General features: G+C 54.1%; 5 protein-coding genes across 5 annotated transcripts; 4 read left to right on the top strand and 1 right to left on the bottom strand.

Annotated features, from left to right (window-relative positions):
* Positions 1-1,369: 1,369 nt before the first annotated feature.
* CKM354_000000900 (uncharacterized protein) lies at positions 1,370-2,917 on the top strand (the record flags this gene model as incomplete). Its single annotated transcript, XM_044795090.1, has 1 exon — positions 1,370-2,917. One exon carries the CDS (start codon positions 1,370-1,372, stop codon positions 2,915-2,917), a length of 1,548 nt encoding a protein of 515 aa, XP_044651025.1.
* A 1,623-nt stretch (positions 2,918-4,540) lies between these two features.
* On the top strand, positions 4,541-5,032 carry CKM354_000000800 (uncharacterized protein; the record flags this gene model as incomplete). Its single annotated transcript, XM_044795089.1, has 1 exon — positions 4,541-5,032. The coding sequence occupies one exon, from the start codon at positions 4,541-4,543 to the stop codon at positions 5,030-5,032; it is 492 nt and encodes a 163-aa protein (XP_044651024.1).
* Positions 5,033-5,053: 21 nt separating this feature from the next.
* On the top strand, positions 5,054-7,071 carry CKM354_000000700 (uncharacterized protein; the record flags this gene model as incomplete). The annotated part of the gene is made up of 2 exons (XM_044795088.1): positions 5,054-5,867; positions 5,930-7,071. 2 exons carry the CDS (start codon positions 5,054-5,056, stop codon positions 7,069-7,071), a joined length of 1,956 nt encoding a protein of 651 aa, XP_044651023.1.
* A 2,358-nt stretch (positions 7,072-9,429) lies between these two features.
* On the top strand, positions 9,430-9,906 carry CKM354_000000600 (uncharacterized protein; the record flags this gene model as incomplete). The annotated part of the gene is made up of 1 exon (XM_044795087.1): positions 9,430-9,906. One exon carries the CDS (start codon positions 9,430-9,432, stop codon positions 9,904-9,906), a length of 477 nt encoding a protein of 158 aa, XP_044651022.1.
* A 194-nt stretch (positions 9,907-10,100) lies between these two features.
* Positions 10,101-12,075, bottom strand: CKM354_000000500 (uncharacterized protein; the record flags this gene model as incomplete). Its single annotated transcript, XM_044795086.1, has 3 exons — positions 10,101-10,225; positions 10,303-10,531; positions 10,588-12,075. The coding sequence occupies 3 exons, from the start codon at positions 12,073-12,075 to the stop codon at positions 10,101-10,103; spliced, it is 1,842 nt and encodes a 613-aa protein (XP_044651021.1).
* Positions 12,076-20,580: the final 8,505 nt, after the last annotated feature.

Genomic DNA, 20,580 nt, shown 5'->3' with positions numbered 1-20,580 from the left:
CGGCTGCTCTTCCTGGTACCTGGTCTGTACTTGCTTCAACATGGCCTTGTGCACCTCCCTTTTCCTCTGCAGGTACTCGTACTGCGCGCGCCGGTATGCCGCGTATTCTCGCGTGTCTCTCGATCGCGTGATTGTCGTGTGACGAGCACGTGCTTCTTCGGCCAGACGATCGCGTATCCTTCGCGCGAGAACGACCTCAGGATGCTTCTTGATCTGTAACAATTGCTGATCATTGAGGGACTGAGGTCGGTCCGGGTCAATGGAGCGACTCATCCCGCTCGCAGCCCGAATGATCGCGGTCTGAGGCTCGAGCCCGCGATAGGCCGCCTGCGTGTCTTGTGTGATGTATCGCGAAAGGTAGTTGTGCTGGAAGACGGCGGGTGAGGAGTGCTGCAAGATGAGGTTGCGTTGGGAGTCGCTGATGTGGCCTGGAATGTATCAGCGACATTGGTAACGGGTATGGAACTCATCGAAAAATACGAACTACTGCTGTCCTAAGCCTCGCCATGTCCTCTGCGGAAGCAATATGGCTTCACGGGCATCTCAAAGTTCGTGATGGTACCGAGCTGCCGTAACCTCTCGCGAAGCCAATTTCAAACAAGACATACAAAGCATATAACGCCAGCAACCCTACACCTACCACTACTAACCGTTTTCCTACAACGCACCCTCGTACTAACAGCAAGACACGCTTCACTCGCTGAAGATGGGACAGTGAACACTTGGAGGAGCGACTTGAAGAGAGCTTGTGGGACACTGACCTAGTACGAGTTTCCGACAATATAGGACAGAAGGACTGGGAGGACGGACTGGGATAGGGCAAATCAAATGGGCTATTTGGAGTTCAGGAAGTTTTCGGAAGCAAAGCGATTACGTAATATCCGTAATGAGCCCTTTAGGTGCTTAGCGCCGGGCGGAATATACTCCATCCATCCATCCATTCTCTTCCGAGGCAAGAGTCGAAGAAGCAGCATCCTTGTCAGTTGATGCGCCGTTGAGGCGACGCCAACAAGCACTCAAACTCGGCAAGAAGAAAGTTGCTCGGGGATCGCGGGCATGGTCAGGTTACAATCCTCGGCGAAATAGTGGAGAGTGCGTCCAGCTTTGCCACTAGGAGCATGATTATGCTTGGCCGAACCAGGCTTTGCCGATTGTATACGATTACGATGCCAAATGAGCTGCAATGTCGTGGAGTGCTAGTGACGGGGGTCTGGCGCTTTCATTTTCATATGCCATCCAGCACAGCTCAACGCATTTACTCTTCTCAACTTTAAGAAGCATACGACGAAGCCTACATGGCTTGAGTGATGCCGGAACGTTCAAATTGGCGGCATTCCACTGCCGCATCCTTCCAAATTCTTGGTGAGCGATGATCAACTCTTCAACAGCGGAATATGTCTTTATCCGCACATGTGTATTCCTTCTCTCAGTGATCACACCCATCGGTCTATTGTGCGCAGCGTACGACGCGCTTAATCATGCCTGCACTCTTTCTGGAAATTTCCTTGCACCGCCTCAGTCAATCCGCGTCTGGCTCTGGGCGGAGGCCGTCTTCTATCTGGTTGTCTACCTCCCGCTTGCCTTCCGCCTGCAGCGGCCCGCAGAGCATCCAAGATTGCAGCCTATAGAGTCCAGAGCGAAACTGTTCGGTCGCATTACGAAGGACATGGCTGCCGCCGACCTCGAACACCAGATACGAGGGTGGTTCAGAGGCGCGCGGCTGGAAGACATTGGCAGGGATGGCATAAGGGACTGGCTGGCCTGGGCCTTGTTTGAAGGGCGTGTCGAAAGTGAAGAGAAGAGCTATCAAGCAGAATTGGAGTGCTATGTGAATCGTTGGGAGGAGATTCTCGAAAGACGATTCACTCCCGGTCATGGATCAGCCGAAGCAATACGCTTGACTCTGGACCCTGTGCGGCCGAGTTATCGCAGCCTTTTGTGGTACTCGTGCGTGGGGTTTGTGGACCTCGTCACCTATATCAGACTCATATGGGGAGGCTACTATCACCATCGCCTGGCTCGCCGCCACTTTTTCCGTCTCTTTCCTCTCCGTCCCGTGGCTCTCACCGCACAGCACAAATCTCCGGCCAGCCATTTGTCCTATTGGCATCGGCCGCACACGTCGAACATGCACTTACCGGTCGTGTTCATACATGGTATAGGCATCGGGCTCTGGCCTTACGTGGACTTCCTGCGCGATATCGTCGCTCTCGAGAGTGGCCACGATAGTGCTCCAAGAGACGGCGAGATTGGCATATTAGCCTTCGAAATTATGCCCGTGTCGTTCCGCATTACCCACTCTGCCCTCAGCAAGGACGCCATGTGTGCCGAGATCAAGGCCATCCTAGATCAACATGGATGGAAGGAGTTTGTTCTCATTTCCCACAGCTACGGATCTGTGATTGCAACAAATGTGCTCCACAATTCTGATCTCCAACCACGAATATCGTCCATGGTCTTTGTCGATCCAGTCTGTTTCCTCTTACACAATCCGGACGTAGCATACAATTTCACCTGCCGCTCGCCAGCACGTGCGAATGAGTGGCAGCTGTGGTATTTCGCATCCGCGGACCCAGGTGTAGCGCATACCCTTGGTCGACGCTTTTTCTGGTCCGAGAATGTACTGTGGCTGGAAGATTTGCATGAAATCATGAAGAAGCGGGATATGAGAGTGACGGTCAGTTTGGGAGAGCGTGATCTGATCGCAGACACAACATCTGTCGGAAGATACCTGGCTGGCGTCAAGCGGAATCCCGATGGGACCTGGCCAGAACATTGGAAGCGAGAGAATTGGCGAGGAGAAGGGTTGGATGTGATTTGGAACGAGGACCAAGATCACTCCCAGGTGTTTGATTCGAAACAAAGTCGCGCCGGCCTTGTGGCGGCTGTAAAGACGTACTGCGAGGCCGCGCGGTGAAGTTTGTAACTCACGAGTCCCTCTGCGACCACCCGAGAACTCCAGGCCGTGGAGAAAGGGTGCGATATGCCTGGTCGAGGTGCACGATCGAGAATATGCCACCACGGAGGCTCGCGGGCGCATGTAGCAAAGCTTTTCTGCTGACCAAGCCTTCGAGCAAGGATCGGCACCGTCATCATATCTTCTGCCCTTCTAGCACTGCTGTTTGCAGCTTTCTCACTTTCTTCGCCCCTTTCTTCCATGCGCACTCCGCTAATGTCCATACAAAAGTCGTTAGTCGTGCACATGTAATGCTCTCGCGGCATTGATACCAGTTCGCACCGGTCGGGCGAACATGTTCTCGGCTTGCTTTGAACACCCTACCCATAATTGCCAAGCTCGATTCGTAGTCAGCTCCACTCAAGGACTCCTCTCGTAAGTGGCTCGCGCACCGCTGAGCTTTGCATGTAACAAAGAAAGCCTAAGACGTGTGCCAAGTTCCGTAGTCGATACAGCGAGCGACGATTCTTAGATGGTGATCAAGCTGATCTGATTTGACTTGATTGGTTCCTACATTGGTCGCAGCCGCGTCACCCGCGGCTATGTCCGGTGGCAAGGGCTCGGTGGCCGGCCAATGCTAACGAAGCCGCCTGCCCCTGCTTGCCAAGCTGTTCCACGCGGTGGTTGTCCTCCTACCGGCTGCTCCATTCTAGGCTCTTCCAGACTGTGCCTTATATCTCGCCGTCCTCGTACCTACTGTCTCCGCCCAGCGCTCGATATTGTCTATTCCTCCTCGATCTTATTCTGCCCTAGGATCTGCGCCCGTTCGATAAATTGGATGGCCCTCGTAGCTAGGTTGTAGTTACTCGGGATACTCAGGAGGATGGTACGTCCCGGCAGCCTGCCAAGATGCTCCTTGCGCAGGTCGCGCAGTCGCCGACATGCTAGGAGCACGTGTCGGACGGTTTTTCGTCCTTTCTGGCAATGGTACCGAAAGTCCCGGATGCCGGGTACCTTATGATGGACGCGGAAGTCGGAGTTGCACCGGTAGCGCGATCTTCCGCTTGGTCCGACTGGCATGAAGTTGCAGGATTTCTCTGCTCGGAGACGGTGTACATCTGTACATGGGCCTTCCACTCGTTTCCTGACGACACGAGGTCTGCCACTTCTTCTCGGCCTCCCTCGGCTCCTGCTTTTTAAGCGTAGGATGGACCGCATCGAATACTTCTGATCGGGCGGCTCTTTTCGCCTCTATGCTGCTGTCTTGTCCTTCTCTCTAGCCTGTCACTTCCTTTGCCGCAACATGGGCGGCTTCGTTCCCATTGATACCTTCATGTGTGGGGATCCGTCGGACTGTGACGGCATGGCCTCGGTTGCGAAGCGCGTCTATCGGGCGAGCGATCTGTTCTAGGGAGTATGCTCCAGATTGTCCCCCGGCACGGACGAGAGATTGGATCGCTGCTTAGGTGTCGGTCCAGATGGATACATGTCCTGGGTTCGAGGCTGTCTGCTGCAAGACCTCCTAGGCGATCTTTAGTAATAGCATTCTGCTTCCGAAATTCGAGAGCCGCATCCAAACCGCGTGTCGTCGCGTTCAACGTGGACGAGCACGAAGTGTAATTATGACTGTCCGGGAAGGACGACATGCACATCAACAGTGCTAAAGAGAGTGATGAATGCATTCGGGTGGGAGGTGAGGTGGGCGCCGGGCGGGACGCGCCGGTTCAGTATGCGACCAGGCTTGCCGACATCGCCGCGGGGGTGCCAAGCCCGGAGATGGGAGAAAGGGCGGTGGATGAAGAGGGCTACCAGGTAGTTACTGGGGCACGAGGCAAGAAGGCGAATCATGCAGCGACCGAGGCGCCCCGAGGTGCTCGAGCGGTGTTCCAGTTCAAACAGCCGGCCGAAGCGTCAAAGAAGAGGAGGGCTGAAGAGCAGTTGAGCGAGGCCGCGAGAGGAAGGACGGTAACGGAGCAGATCCAGAGCCTCAAGACGCTCATTGTCCAGCTGATCAATCAAAATGAGGACCGGCAAGAGGAGGTGGAGAAGCAGAGGCAGGAGATCGGTGCTCTCCGTGGCGAGATCGAAACGATGCGGAAGCTCCTCCAGCAGAGCAAACCAACCAGGGCCACCTAAGCGACGGCTGTGACAACGGGGATGAAAGCAGCACAAGCAGCCGACGCTAATCGGCGTGCTAAGGTGGGCCGGGTAGTGCACTCGCAGAGGCTACGAGTCGAAGATGACAGAAGCGCAATCACCATCAACACTACACGCTTCCGAGGCGAGAAGACGGATTTTGCGATCGTGAGGGCAGTATTGCAACAGGGCATCGATGCCACGCCGGCTGTCCAAGGGATCAAGATCAAGTGTCTCCGGCAGCTGCCGGGCGAGAGGATCAATATAGTGTTCGCGAGCGAAGCGGATGCGACCAAGGCCAAAGAGCACTCGGGCTGGCTAAACATTGCGACGCCGGAGGCCCACGTAAAGAGCGATGCGTGGTATCCCATCAAATGCGACATGATATCGAAGCAAGCAGTCCTCGATACGACGGTCGAGGGACGTCGCAGCCTTCGCAGCGATGTGTGCGCGGAATTCGCAGTGGACAACCAGAGAGACGATATGGACTTTACGGCGACGAAGGCAAGCTGGCTTAGTAAGATGGACCCGAGGAAGAGGACTGGCTCCCTTGTTATCTGGTTGAAGAACAAAGTGGCGGCAGACTACCTGCTTAAGGCGGGTCAGGCACTCTTCGGCAGCGGCGCATACGGAGCGTTCTGCTCTCGATACGAACCGAGCACGGCGGACAAAATGTGCTTCAATTGCAACGCGTACGGCCACCTCCAAGGAGCGTGCCACAGGGCCACAAGATGCGGGAAGTGTACAGGTCCGCACCAAACACGAGACTGCCAGAGCACGGATCCCCCGAAGTGCGCGGTATGTGCAGGCGGGCATCGAAGTTCCGATTGGGCGTGTAAGCGGCACCCCTACCACAGACGGTATCTCGCTGCCCAGGCGCAACAATCGTTGACGCAGGGAACGACCTCTACGGAGGAAATCGAGATGGGAAATGCAGCACGGAATTAATGATAGAACACCTGCAAGTCCTTCATTACAACATCGGCAGGCAGAAACATGTGCAGTGGAGCATGTTGAGTAACGAGGCGTACTCTCAGTTTGCAGTCCTTGCGGTAGTGGAGCCGCATCTGCACGTTGATTCCAGCACAGGAGAGGTGCGGTGCGGGAGTCACCAGAAATGGAGGCCGCTCACTCCGACGGTGCAACGAGAGCATGGCCCCGGCCAGTTCGCATACCGGGCCATGCTCTGGGTCAGCGCCGGCATGTCAGCCGTGCAAGTCCCCGTGCCCTTGCACGACATCACAGCAGCGGTAATCACGACCTCCGAAGGGAAGGTGCTCGTGGTGTCGGCATATAATCCTAACGAAGGGGACAGCTACGTCGAGAAGCGCAAGGCCATCAACCAGAAGCTGGCATACGTCCGCCAGGCCATAGACGAAGTGCAAGCCAGATGGGGCAGAGCGATCGAGATCTTGATCTGCTCAGACTTCAACCGACACCATTCTCTCTGGGGAGGGCAGGACATTCTCGTAAAGCGAAGAAGGACAGAGGGGGCACCGGTCGTGCACTTCGCTCAGGAATTCGGCCTCCAATCCATGCTCCCTGCGAGAACCATTACCTGGCAACATGTCGGCAAAAACCAACACTCGACAGTCGATGTTATTTTGGCCAGTCCCGGGCTAGTGGATCGGTTGCTGTTGTGTCGTGCCCATAAGCACGACCACGGTTCCGACCACAGAGCCATCGAGATCGAGTTCATTACCCGAGCGCTACAGCCGCAGTCGAGGCCGAGTCGCCTGATGCCGGAGAGGGCCGACTGGTCACAAATCGGCCCGGAGGTAGCACGACGGCTGCAGTTAGTCCTTCTGCCTGCGGCGGCCACGGAAGAAACTCTGGACGATACTGCAGAACGCTTTATGCACATAGTGAAGGATGTTATTCATCAATACGTGCCACGAGCGAAGCCGTCCCCGCACGCAAAGAGATGGTGGTCACCCGACCTCTCCCTGCTGCGGGAAACTCTCTCAGCATCTCGGAACTACGTGAAAACTCTGCAGCGGAGAGGGGAGGACGCATCAGAGGCAAAGCAAGCTCTCTAGAAGATCCGCAGAGAATACTTCCGATGCATAGAGAAGCAGAAGCGGAAACACTGGAAAGAATTTCTCGCAGACCCGAACAATATCTGGAAGGCGAATAGTTACGCCCGGACTGCATACCAAACGAACGTCGTCCCGGCGTTGGTGACGGATACGACCGTGGCGGAGACGGACGAAGCGAAAGCGGACATGTTGATGGCAACGTTCTTTCCTATTCCGCCAGAACCCAAACCGTGTGGCCCCGCGAGAGAACTACAAGCGCCGACGCGGAAGCCGGGCATGCCTCGGGAATTCCCTCGCATTACAGCAGAAGAGATACGCCAGGCCATCTTCCGACAGAACCTGAAAAAGGCGCCCGGAGCAGACGAAATCACATTCGACATCTGGAGACGCCTCCTGCAATATGTGATCCCGTGGATGCGATGGATCTACCAGACGTCGCTGGATCTGGGCTACGTCCCCCGTTCGTGGCGGACGGCCAGGATCATTGCGTTGAGAAAGCCGGGCAAGTCAGACTACACGGTGCCGAAGGCATACCGGCCCATCTCGTTATTACCGACTATTAGCAAAGGCCTCGAGGGCATTGCCGCGGCGAGGCTGTCATACCTTGCGGAGAGATTCTCCGTGCTGCCGACCAACTATTTTGGCGCGCGGAAGCAGCGGTCCTGCGAGCAGGCGTTGGATGTCTTGGTCGAGAAGATCTATGAGGCGTGGATGGGAAAGCGCGTGCTCTCCCTCGTAACATTCGATGTCCAAGGAGCCTTTAATGGGGTGCATCCCACAGTCCTGGCCCGGCGTCTGCGAGAGCGAGGTGTTCCAGATCAGATGGTCCGATGGATCCGCAGTCTTTGTAAGGATTCGACGGGGAGCGTCGTAATAGGCAACTACACGTCCGAATGCGCTCCTATTAGCCACGCTAGCATACCGCAAGGGTCCCCGCTCTCTCCCTTACTATACGTTTTCTATAACGCTGGCCTAGTGGAAGGCAAGATCGATAAGCGGGGTGGGTCGCTCGGGTTCATCGACGACTTCACAGCATGGCGGACCGGCGCCAACTGTGAAGAGACGACCGAGAAACTACAGGCGGAAGTGCTGCGACTGGCAGAGCAGTGGTCTGAAGACAGCGGAGCGACATTCGAAGCAAGCAAGACCGGGTTTATCCACTTTGAACGAACAGCACCCGACGCAGGTGCGGACACCGTCCTGCACTTCTTTGACTCGACGATCCAGCCCCAGAAAGCCATCAAGATTCTGGGAGTAACACTGGACACACGTCTAAACATGACCGCACACTTCGATAGGATTATCACAACAGCAACGAAAAAGTGCCTGGCCATTGGACGGTTGCGAGGCATCCGGCCGAAGCAAATGCGGCAGCTGCACCGAAGCGTAATCGACACCACGACCGACTATGCGGCATCCACGTGGTACGCTCGGGGAAGGCTTGGCGTACAACAGCACACTACCCGGCTCGAACGGATCCAGCGGATGGGGGCGCAAGCGATCATTGGTGCCTTCCGCACGGTCTCCTCCGGTGTCCTCCAAGATGAGGCGGGCTTGGAGGCGGTGGAAACACGACTGGCGAGGAAGACGGCCAAGCACGCGCTGGACGTGAGAGCGCTGCCGCAGCAACACCCGCTGTAGTCTATTATGAACGACATGGAACGAAGGAACGACCGGCGCAGAAGCCCGATGTTTGAGATCTGGACCCAATATTACAAGGCCATCCAGGGGAAGAAAGGAGTCGGCATCACTCCGAGGCTGCCGTACGCCTTGCCGCCGTGGCACGACGTCCACGACGTGGTGCAGGTGTGCGATGAAGCGGAAGCACGCCGCCTCCACGGCCGCCTGCTGGCCACTCTATCTTAGCATCAGCTGTACTATACCGACGCGTCGGTGCGGAACGGCTGGGCGGGCATCGCAGTGGTCAGGTGCTATCGCGTGGCGGGGAAGCCAGCGTACGAGGTCGTCCATCAAGAGATGATCGGGCGGGAAACGACATGCACCGCCACGAGTGCGGAGATCCACGCGATCAGGGTGGCGCTCGGATATGTCGCAGAGGCGCACACTCCCGTGTGGATTGTGTCTGATAGCCAAGAAGGTCTGCGGTGGATCGGCACTGGTGGTCAGTCGAAGAGGTCGCGGGAGGTAGTGTTAGCAACGCTCCGGGAGATCCAACTCGTTAGAGAGAGAGGCATCCACGTGAAGTTGATGTGAATACCTGGACATCGGGGAATCGCAGGGAATGAGCAGGCACATTGCGCGGCCCAAGAAAATACGTCGACAGAACGTACCCTAAGTGTGGAACCCGGACGTCGGCTACGGGAATATTCTGAAGCCTCCAGGCTGCTCCGATCAGCGATGGAGGCCGACGTGCCGAAAGAAGCACCAGCATGGGGGAGATATACATACGCAATCGACAGTGCTCTTCCCGGAAGACATACGCTGCAGTTGTACGGGGCGCTGACGCGCGAGGACGCAGGAATACTGGCACAGGCACGAACGGGCCATGCCCATCTCCGAGAATACCTAGCGCGTACTCGGCAACTGGAGAGCGCGGTATGCGAGTGCGGGAGTGGCGTGGAGTCCGTTAAATACGTCATTCTCCATTGCCCTTTGTGGGCCTCTCCGCGAGGAGCATTGCGAGAGGCTGCTGGCGACAGCTGGGGCGATGTGTCCTTCCTGCTAGGCGGGAAGAGTCGAAAGAAAGATCCAAGGACAGGACTACTAGTGGATGGAGAGAGATGGCGGCCGAATCTGGACATAGTGCGGGCCACCATTACGTTCCTGAAGAGTACGGGCAGGTTTGCACCTCAAGGCCCCACGTCAGATGTTTAATAGTGCTCTCATGGAGTGGCTACCCCTATCACACCCCTGCAAAACCGATTTGGGGGACATTCTGAGTCAAGGCAGCATACGAGAGTATAAATGTAAGGTCAACGCTCAGGGACAGCTCATACGGACAATAGATCTGTGCATAGCTAGACTGAATGACATAACATAACATAACATAGTCTCGATGAACGCTCTATCTACGACGCCTGCGTGTAGCTGGGCAACGGAAAGCCCATCACAAAGGCTTTGACTTGCAGAGCGACGTGTCTCGAGTAGTACCTCGTCATCGGGAGGTCGCCGGCCATACACCATATTGCAGGACCTAACATCTTGTCAACGAATGATGATGGAGGACGAGTAAGCAGATCCTGCGACTCGACAGGAGAGGCAACAACTTACTTCCAGTCCGTCTGTATGCTCCCTTAACCTCGCCTTCCTCATTTAACCCCCAGATGTCGCCAACTTCATCGGCGACCCTCTTATCAAAGATCTGCTCCATGTTCCTGCGCATGTTGCCGACAAAGCCAGTACAAAGGACCATAATGTCGGCAGAGATCGTAGTGCCATCGCTGAATGCAAGGCCCTCCGGGGTGAATTTGGTAATCACTGGACCTGCTTTCACCTTGATCTATGGAATGTCAGAATGAGAGAGGGTCCGCGAACAGTGACTATTCTTGGCCTCACCTTGCCTTCAGCAATCAGCTTCGAACAGCCCACGTCGATATAGTGACCTCCAAATCGTTCGAGCAAATGCCACTGCATCTCACCATAACGTTGACATCTGAACCCAGCACGCTCCAGCGCATCGAATCTTTCCGATTCTCGATCCGCCATACCGTGCAGCGCTTTTCGAGATAATAGACGGGTTACTGCATTTGGCATCGAGTACCCCGCTCGGTTCGCGACATGTGTCTCTATCTTAGCGTTGTACGACCTACCAATGACTTTTGCAACAAATTCGCACGGCAAGACAAATGTTTGGGTACGCTGAACCATTGTGATGGTCGAAAGGCCTGCTTCGACCATGTCCTGCGCCACGTCGTGGGCGGTGTTTGCTGTTCCGACGACGATACCGGCTTTACCCTTCCAAATATCTGCGCTCCAGTAATCTGCCGAGTGGAGCACTGTCCCTTTGAAATCAGCTTGGCCTTGAATCGTAGGTCGAATCGGAATCTGGGCTCCAGAGCCCACGGCCATGATTACGGCTCGACTTGCGACCGTTTGAGGTATGCCACCTCTACGTATATGCAACGTCCACAACTGCTTGATCGGATCCCATGATCCTCGGTCAAGAACTGTTTCAAGCAAGACGTGTTCCTCAATGCCGAATTTGTGGGCCCACCCTCTGTAGCCCTGGACTAGCTCATCTTTGGTGAGATACTCGCTACAGATGTCCGGGAACGTACGACCGAACGGCAGGTGATTGTATTCGCGTGGTGTATGCAGCCTTGCTGATTTGTATCGTTCGATCCAGGTAGCGCCTATTTGTGAACCCTTCTCCAAGATGATGTACTTGACGCCCAATGCTTGAAGACGACCTCCACAGCTGAGCCCTGCATGTCCAGCGCCGACGATGACACAGTCGACAATGTCAGTCCCTGTTCCGGCTTTGTCTGTCTCAACGAGCTGATCAGCGCCTAGAGACTCATTGATTACATTGATGGCCGTGTTCTTCGGTGCTAGATCGTCCACATCCCCGCAGCCCTCCAAATGTTCCAAAACCGTCCTCAGGATCCATATCTTCCCCGAGCCGCCCTCAAGAATCAAGCAAAGAAAACCAGTGCATCGCGTAGCGGGATTTGTTACACACTTGAATTCAAACATGATCTCCACCCAGCCAATCTTGTCGTCAATTTTCACCGACCGTGCTGATCCTGGCACGGCATTGAGACATGTTGCTTGCCGGAGAGTGCAAGTGTCTGACCAGGCTTTCATTATGCTGGGTTTCGAGTAAAAAGTCCGTAATGAGCCTGTGAGTGCGAATACGTCTCTCCAAATGGGCTCCGCTGAAAAGTCATGGATCGAAAGAGAAGGGAGTTTCTTAGCAAACGGTGCAGCAATAGCCTCGACGTTGAGATCTGGGTGGAAATGGCACATCGGAAGACTTGCAGGTAGCTTCTGGAGAGTGTAGTCGGGTGCATATGGAGCGACCTGATGATCGGGTTCGTTCATCGTTCTTGCTTGGGTCATAGTCATCGTAGTCGCGGCTCTCGTTGACTTTAGAATCCGGCCTGGCTCTGATACGGCAAGCTGTTTCGTCTAGGCAATCACATGGGTAGAACCTGCAAGAGCTGCAAGCCTAGGACATGTGGAGGAGCTTCGCCATTTGTCGAGGCTGCAAATGCTTTGTCAGCGTAAGCAGAACATGTCTTGGTGCCTGTTGGAGCGTCGTGTCCAGAGAACAGGGATGTCTCTTGGCGAAACCTAATGATCACATATCATTGAGAGGCTTGTTGAGATATGACAAGGTAGTTCAGTCTTCGTCCCTTCCATATAACGGTGTAGATACATCACTTTCCTTGATTACAGTATCCATCAACCGTACTGTTCGCAATCATCCGTGCTGATCCATCAACGCTAGTTGCACCGTCGGCCTGGAAAATATTCAATTTCATCCCTAGACCCGAGGAGCTGGGGTTTTTCCGTCTGAGGGAATCGTTGACTTGCTCCCAAAGCAATGTGGCTATGCAAGTCGGGCAAGGCTGAACGGAACGATATAAACGTGGCTGACTTTTTGTCGAAAGGCATGCTAACATTCAAGGCGCTTTAACAAGTGTAGGACATTATCTCGACGGCGGTCGCGAATTCCAAGACTATCAAGTACGCAGAATCTTCGAGAGTCAGTATAGGATATGTAATGAGATCAATGGTCTGACAGACTACTTGCACTTATCCAACGCTTTTCGACTTCTCTAGATTGCTTTATCGCTTGATGGGGTCGTCCCTTCACACGACAGTGTTGAGTGTGCGCGTGCGTTTCATAATCAACGCGGCGTCAAGTTTTGCCGATCTTTGACACAGCTGGGCATGTATTTCTCAATCAACGCGGCCTAAATTTTGACTAGTCTTCGATACGGCTCTGTCTCGTCATCTGTGTAGGCTTGGAGGGTCCAAACCCGGTCGTATGAAGTCATGACTAGCTCCAGCCGTTTGACTTCCCGGTCCAAGAGGATACTAATGTCGTTCAACCACTTAGCTGTTCTACTGCATGCCTAACATTCCTGAAATCCAGACAAACACCCATTCTATTAACACAACTTTGCGTGTTTCCTGATCAGAGGTAGTCTGCGTAGCTACGCCGTGGCTGTCGTTTTGCTTCCAGCTCTCGGAGGGCGGATACTGTAGTCCATAAGGCAATAGAGATATCTGCTGCTACAGGAAGTGTTCGAGCAAAGCGTCGTGCAATCCGAGAGTTTCTCCGTTCGTCAAGGCAGATCTACAGTCCGTCGGTGCATATGAGGCCTGTAATCGTGCTGACCTCAGTTCAACAAACATGTAAACCTGTTCCAGCGCCATGCTATCTCCAGATATGCTGTGTGATGGAGTGATCTGATTTGATTTGATTCGATTGATTCCTACACGGTTGCAGCCGCCACGGAGGCAGCGATGCCCGGAAGCAAAGGTGCGGCGGTCAGCCGACACCATCCCAAGTAGGAATAGCCCCACTTCGCCGATGTCACCGCAGTAAACAAGGCCAGCCGACCCTTTCACCTTCACTCTGCCCCTCAATCACCACCTGTTCTTGCCCCCAAGCTGTTCCAGGTGGTGGTCGTCTCTCTGCTAATTACTATATACTAGACTCCTCGAGGCTGCGACTCGTCTTTCTCCATCCGCGTACCTACTGTGTCCGCCTAGCGCTCGACGTCCGCTACTCCTCCCCGATTCTATTCTGCCCCAGAATCTGCGCCTGTTCTATAAAATGGATGGTCCTTATAGCTAGCTTGTGGCTATTCAGGATACTTTGGAGGTTGATAGGGCCGGGTAACCCGCCGAGGCGCTCCTTGCGCAGGTCGCGCAGTCGGCGACACGTTAGCACCACGTGTCGGACAGTTTGTCGTCCTTCGCGACAGTGGCACAGAGGGTCCCGGACGCCGGGGACGTTGCGGTTGAAGAGGAAGTCCCGGAGTTCAATTTTCTCGGTGCGGAGCTGAACAAGCAATGCGCTTTCGCGCTTGGACAAGCCGCTGTGGAGTTGGAGGAATCTCTTGCTCGGCAATGCAGTGTACCTGAACGAGGATCTCTCCGACGTTCCCGTGCGCTATGTAGCCTGCTACTCCTTCTTAGCTTCTTCTCGATTCTTTCGCTTCAGCGTGAATAGGACGGCATAAAGTTCCTCAGGCTGAGCGACTCTGTCGGCCGCCTCGCTGCTATCTTGCCCTCTTCTCCAGCCTGTGACTTCTTAAGCTGTAATATCAGCGGCCTCATTCCCTTCAATGCCCCCGTGGGAGGGGATCCACAGGATTGTGACGGTATGGCCTTTGTCCTGTAGCATGTCTGTTCGGCAGGCGATTTGCTCCAGGATATATGCGCCGGTTTGTCCTTCGGCGCGGACGAGCAAGCGTATCGCTGCTTGCTTGTCGGTCCAGAGGGCGACCTGCTTCGGGCTGGAGGAGTCTTCAAAGGTACCCTGGGCGATCTGTAATGCGAGATTGATGCCTTGCAGCTCTGCAGCGTACACGGTCGACATTGTGTCCATCTCACATCGGCACGCCACTCTTGAACGAAGGCGGCCTTCCACTTACGTCGAGAAAGCAATCACAGGGATTAGTAAGGCTGCAGAACAGATGGGGCCACGTGGAAGAGGACTGTGAACCACGTCGGGCAGCGAGAAACAGTAGGACCAGAATGGTTCGCAAATACTTTGGTAAGTACACTATCACAGAAGCTTCGTAGCTGTCTGACGGTCATGAAGATTTCCATTGAGCGGGAATTCATTGCAGGCAGGTGGATGGTACTTCACTTTGTTGTTCACCATATCGCGATATGTCTCTGGCAGACTCTTCGGAGCTAGATGAAGCAAGTCCGGGTCGTCGATGCCTAGTAAGTGCGACGTGGAAAATGATTCTCCTTTATTGATTTGCCTTTGAATTACGCAGACCGTTGTGATACACTATTGTTTATGCTGTAACCAACCAGAGAACCAATGGACTTTCACTTTTTGTTTCATCTACAAACTCCGGTGGTCTCAGCATTGCTACCTTGAAGCGCTGTTACGCAGGTCAAATGTCTATAACCCATTGTACCATACGATGTCTTATGCGATCGATGAGCAAGCGCACAATACACGTAGCCGTAAGGTGTCCAAGGCGGTCTATTAAGCTTGCAAGACATTTCTATCTTGCATAGTTAGCGATTTCGTCATCGTCAGCTTCTAAGCCTCGCCTAACTAGACCAGTCTTCATCCTCGGGTCGTGCTCTGGCCGGACAGGACAGTTCATATCCACAATTTCTGCAAACGTTGGAGAGTGTCGTGTTTCTTTGGAGCAATGTTCGAATCTCGCTATGACTGGGCTCTTCTATGGCACTGCTCATTATTGTAGGATAATAGGAACCTGCGGCGCGGTCCGGACTTGAAGGGCGACATGCATGTTGTGCCTGTATCCGAAGGTATTCTGTCTCAATCAAAGAACCCAGTCGTGGCAGCGCGAGTGCTTCCGCAGCTTCCTGGTCGCTAGCTTCCTGCATGTGCATTAATATCCCTTGCTCGTTCTAATTGCGTCAAGCATTTTATCAAATCATGCCGCAGCTGATGTTGTTTTGCCATTCCTAGAGAACAGTCTTACTAGCAGAAAACATCCCGATTCTTACAGTGAGCGCATTTTGGTCGTTGTCCAGAGCACTAGGTACGTCAGTCAGCAGGGGTCTTTTTATGAGAATCAATGTCGTGTTGGAGGAGAAGGTGACTGGCCCCTAGGCGGATCTTTACTTTAGTTTGCCGGCAACTCATGCAAGCATGAGCTACTTGTGTACGACGTTCCTTCTTTTTCTCCTTGGTCCTTCCCTCATGCATAGTCCGTCAGTGCGATGCTAATGTAGCGAGACGTCCATATAGCAATATGGCTATGAGCACAGAATCGAGTGCTAGACAAGTCGGCGTTGTGCTTGTTGATATTTGGAATGCACAAAAGGGCATCAATATGATATGGATAGAACTCGAATGCGTCATCTTGCTGTCACCGTTAGCATAACAGGACAGGCCTTTTGCATTTAAGGAGAGGGGAGGGGGAAGTTGCACTGAAAGCGTTGCGACACATTTCCATCAGCCGTGCCAAAAAGTGCAAGGTTCGTAAGAAGGCAGTTGTGCTCTACACCACCGCGATGACTTGTCCGCCACACGCCCTACTGGAATTCTTGCCTCTACGCACACCGGCATATGTGTCGTAGGATTTGCTGTCGAGTAGACCCTATTTTAAAGCCTTCGCTCCTTAACCACCTGCGTAATGATTCTAGGTGGGAATGCAGTACTCCACTCTATGCAAGCGGGACACGTTGCGTGAGCTCGCTTCTTGGCGCGGGAGGATCATGCAAACGCAGAGATTTCCTCCCTCGGATCAAGCCCCGAAAACTGCAGTTCTTTATGCTGAAGCATGAGCCCGGTTAACGGCGCGCCTAGAACAGCTGCAACTGCCCGTCAGCATGCAGCTCGCTAAAGACGGTGGTGAACAGTGCACAACTCGTTCCTGCCTTGACCATCTCTCTACGACTGGCGCTGCGAGTCCGATTTCAGAGATCACGTGTCGCGCGGTCTGGGAACCCTCCTCATACCCCATGGACTTAGCATTCGTCGAAGCTAGATCAGGTATTTTGGAATGGTGGCCTATGAGTGCGATTGAGATGCCGAGTTGTGCAGGATCCCGCCCAAAAGTTCTCCGCTGGCATCTGGTACTGAGTATTACGCAGTGGAACTCTCCAAGTCTCTGTCGTTGCGGTGGGATCTGTGTCCAACTACGCCACATTCCGGGCGTGATAGAAAGCTTGGAGCCGGGCATGATAGCAAATCGATTGCATGCTGCCGAGGACCACGTTCTGATCGCAAACCGATGTCCCGAAGATCAGGGATCTGACTGCGGATCGAAGGTGTGAGCGAAACGAGGTGGGACCTCTTGACATACGACTTCTCCTGTTGGAACTGATAGGTCGGAGGAGTAGAGCATGTCGGCTCTGCTGTGGGAGGTTTACTGCGTACACCGCGTCTGACTGCCGTAGAATTGTATGTTCCGTAGAGAAGCGGATCCACTTGTTTGCATGACATATCTCTGCGCGTCTCATCGTCCCCATAGCGCTGGTGAGCTGCATCCTTGTCAAAGCGGGTCCAAGTGCCCATCCGAACGAATAGCGATAAGCCCTCTTGCGTCGGCACTACATGCATGCAATCTAATGGATCACGAATCCTGCCGTGCGATACATTGTACATCCGGCACGCAGATTACCACCGCTGTTAGATGAGAGGCACTCTAGCAGTAGTCCAATGACATCGCCTGCGTGGATTGATGTGTGCTGGTACAAGGCCGTATTCGGCGCGGTTCGACCACATTGCTCTTCGGCAGAGCTCGAGGCAAGGCTCAGAGACGTGGCGAACTGCTCGGTAATGTTGCACACCTCCACCTCGATTTTCTGTGCTCTCGAGCATGGGAAGGAAGGGCAGTGGACCTTTGATTTCGATTCTCCGAGATCGCATTGGGTAGCTACTACAGGTCGCTCCAAATGCCTGTCGGTGTGTGCTCCCATAGAAAGGGGATGCTCCTGAGATGCTGTGCGCTATAACCACTTCCTGGGTGGATATCTCGACTGGCACATATAAGACGTCTGGCGGTGTTTCAAATCAGTGCTACGAGTTGCCACTATGGTAAAAGGCAAGCGAAAGACGGCGACGGATAGTAAGAAAGACTAGCACGTCAAGGCCCCGAGTACACAATCTCTGTTCCGCTATATAGCGAAACGTGTTATGCATGAAACATATGAATTCCGGCGCGTCCTGCTTCACCTCGATCGGAATTCGAGGCCAGTTCAGGGCCCGTGCTCAGTCTCGTACTCACTAGTCTGGACAGGCACTGACTGCGATGTCAGTCCATGCCGGTACTCTCCTCGCACGGGATCGAAATAGACAGGACGACGTTGGCGAGCTCCCACATCTGGCAGGTCAGCCATAACGTAGTCAGAGGGGATGTCCAAGACGCACCGGACGTAGGCGGAGGCGGAGGTGGAGGTGCTCTATCACCATCTTCTGTTTTCCCAAGACGGTCTGCACGATGGAGCTCCCCTCGACCGTCGCGGTACCTGAACACATGCCAAAGCATCCACTGCATAGTCAGTACGGGCGGACCGTATGCAGGAGATACGACATACTTGTATGATCCAATTCGGCAGGCCTGGGGTACACGGGTCCTCGGCGAGGTCATAAATTGGCTTCGTGGTGGAGCTGGCGCGAAGATAAATGCGGCGACACTCGGCAGCCATAGCTTCTGTGTCGACCTGTGACGTCCGATAAGTAGAGGCGCGGTCGCGCAGGACAAGTGCTGTTGCACTGCGACAGCCGTCTAGTACGCTGATAATGTTCTGGCGTCCTTCACTCGCCTCGAGCTGCGATCACCATCAGATCTGCTGGTCCGCTTCTGCTTGTACGCACCAACCTTCATTAGACGATATATCTTGCGGTGCATGTTGTTTTCCATATCTAGGCCGATGTAACTAAAGGTTACGCGATCAATGGACACGGCTTGCAGCTTGACAGCGGGCACGCGCTTACTTGAAGAGGCGGGCTTTACTGTCGCTTCGGGGTAGCGCAGGAAGAACGGGCGACATGGTAGAATCGTAGAGTCCCTGTCGAAGGAAACAGAACAAGAATGCCTGCAGGCGATCCGCATGTCTTTTTATTTCATGCTGAGACCCTCGAAATCCCCCGTGTACGGAGGAGCGCCTGCCCTCAATCGCGATCATCTCGAATTCCAGGCGCAGCTGCAGCAGCCTGCTGAAGCCAGTATGCGGCTCGCTGTGGAATCTCAAGACGTGCAGGCGGAGCTGTGCAGCCGGCAATGCTGGTCGAGCTGACGCTGGCAAGTACTCGACTGGCGGCCCTGCTGTGCCAGGCTTGCAACCAGTTGACGGGGTATAGCAAGTTCGGCTGCGGGGATCCCTCCGAGGTCGTCATCTGCCTTCCTCTCTTCGCGTCCCTGGAGTACGCAACTACGAGAGGCAGAGCACAGAACGCGAACTGTAGGTCCGATGGTTGCGACAATAGTCTTCGGAGTTGCGGCGGAGGGATTCCAGAATCAGGCGCATCGCTTGGAGACATCCTCTTTCACTCTCGCCCCCAAAATGCTGAGCACGAGTGCCAACAAACAGCAAAGAGGAAATGTGGCCGATGACATGCAGATACCTATCCACAATGGCTGTAAATGCGTGGTCGAGACTGCGGCACACGAAACCGTTCTTGTGCTACATCGCGATACCCCGGCGATCGAATTTTACCCTGCGCAATCGAGGGCAACGCAGCGGAGTGACGGATGGCCCGCAAAGAAGGTCTGGCCGCCTTCTGTGACACTGGAGTCCCCGAGAGAGCTTTTGATGGAGCGAAAGTCGACGTCTAGACAGGTGGACATGTGCGCATCTGGATGTTACCGGCACGTGACCTATATGCCAAGGCGGTTGCCTGAATTCTTCAAACATTGGAGAACCTGGCATTGAGAGTCCGATTGTGCAGCGGGAGCATCATTTCTCATGCTAGTTATATACGTTGAAGAAGAATGCACAAGTGCTGTGGCATGGACCTCGTTCGATCGCTACCTGACCTCGACAGGCTGGCTGGACTCCTTATCTGCCGTACACTTAGCAAAGTTGACGTTCAAGCTGGATCTGCTTGGGTCCGCATTCATGGAGGACTCACGATCTGATAGGTGAGCGCCAGAACGACACGGTGCTTAGCCAGACCAGCAAAAGCGGTACAAACGTAAGGCGAATTGGTCCGACCTTATGGAAAGCCTTGCTTCGGCGTAGTCGTATCACAGGCCCTTGCCTCCTATCGATCGGGATGTATCAGCTCCTTTCTATCGCACTACACTTTAGCGCTTGAGAGATCAAGGCCAAGCTCATTTGAATGCGCCTGATTTGCTCACAAGCGGTGCGGTAGTCCTTGGAACACAATCACGTCGGGTCCAGTAGGTGCATACACTCTGCTCTAGCCTGAGCTCTCTTATCGAAACCTAGCAGTCTTCAATATAGCGGAGGTTGATGATATGCTGTCATGGCCTGGCGTTCTACGCAAATAAGGTAGCCGTCACGGAACTTCCACTTCACTCATGCACGCCAAGAAAGTACGGCACCGTCGAATGGTCACGCGAGCACGCTCATTTCCGGTACTAGTCACAGGGAAATTCACAATTCTTCACAAGAATTCTGGGAACTGAGCACGATTTTTGAGACCGCCTATGAAAACCTTCAACAATTAACAGTAGAACGGATCGAAATTTGATGCAGAGCCTCTTCGACGAATTCATGACTAATACGCCGGTCATCAAACCTTTCTCGCCTGCCTCGTACTCCTAACAAGCGGGGATTTCATGAGAGCGCTTTACCTGCTGCTGTCAGCTACATGCGGCATCGATTCGATCTCGACGGATCACGACCTGCAGAGTTCGCTGCCAGCTTGGTTAGGGACACCGTATGCTGCAACTGGAGAGT

Source organism: Cercospora kikuchii (genome assembly GCF_019650295.1).
Source record: "Cercospora kikuchii DNA, contig_00001, whole genome shotgun sequence".
NCBI lineage: Eukaryota > Fungi > Ascomycota > Dothideomycetes > Mycosphaerellales > Mycosphaerellaceae > Cercospora > Cercospora kikuchii.
Note: the sequence above shows the minus strand (reverse complement) of the source record. Positions and strands in the feature narration are given on the sequence as shown.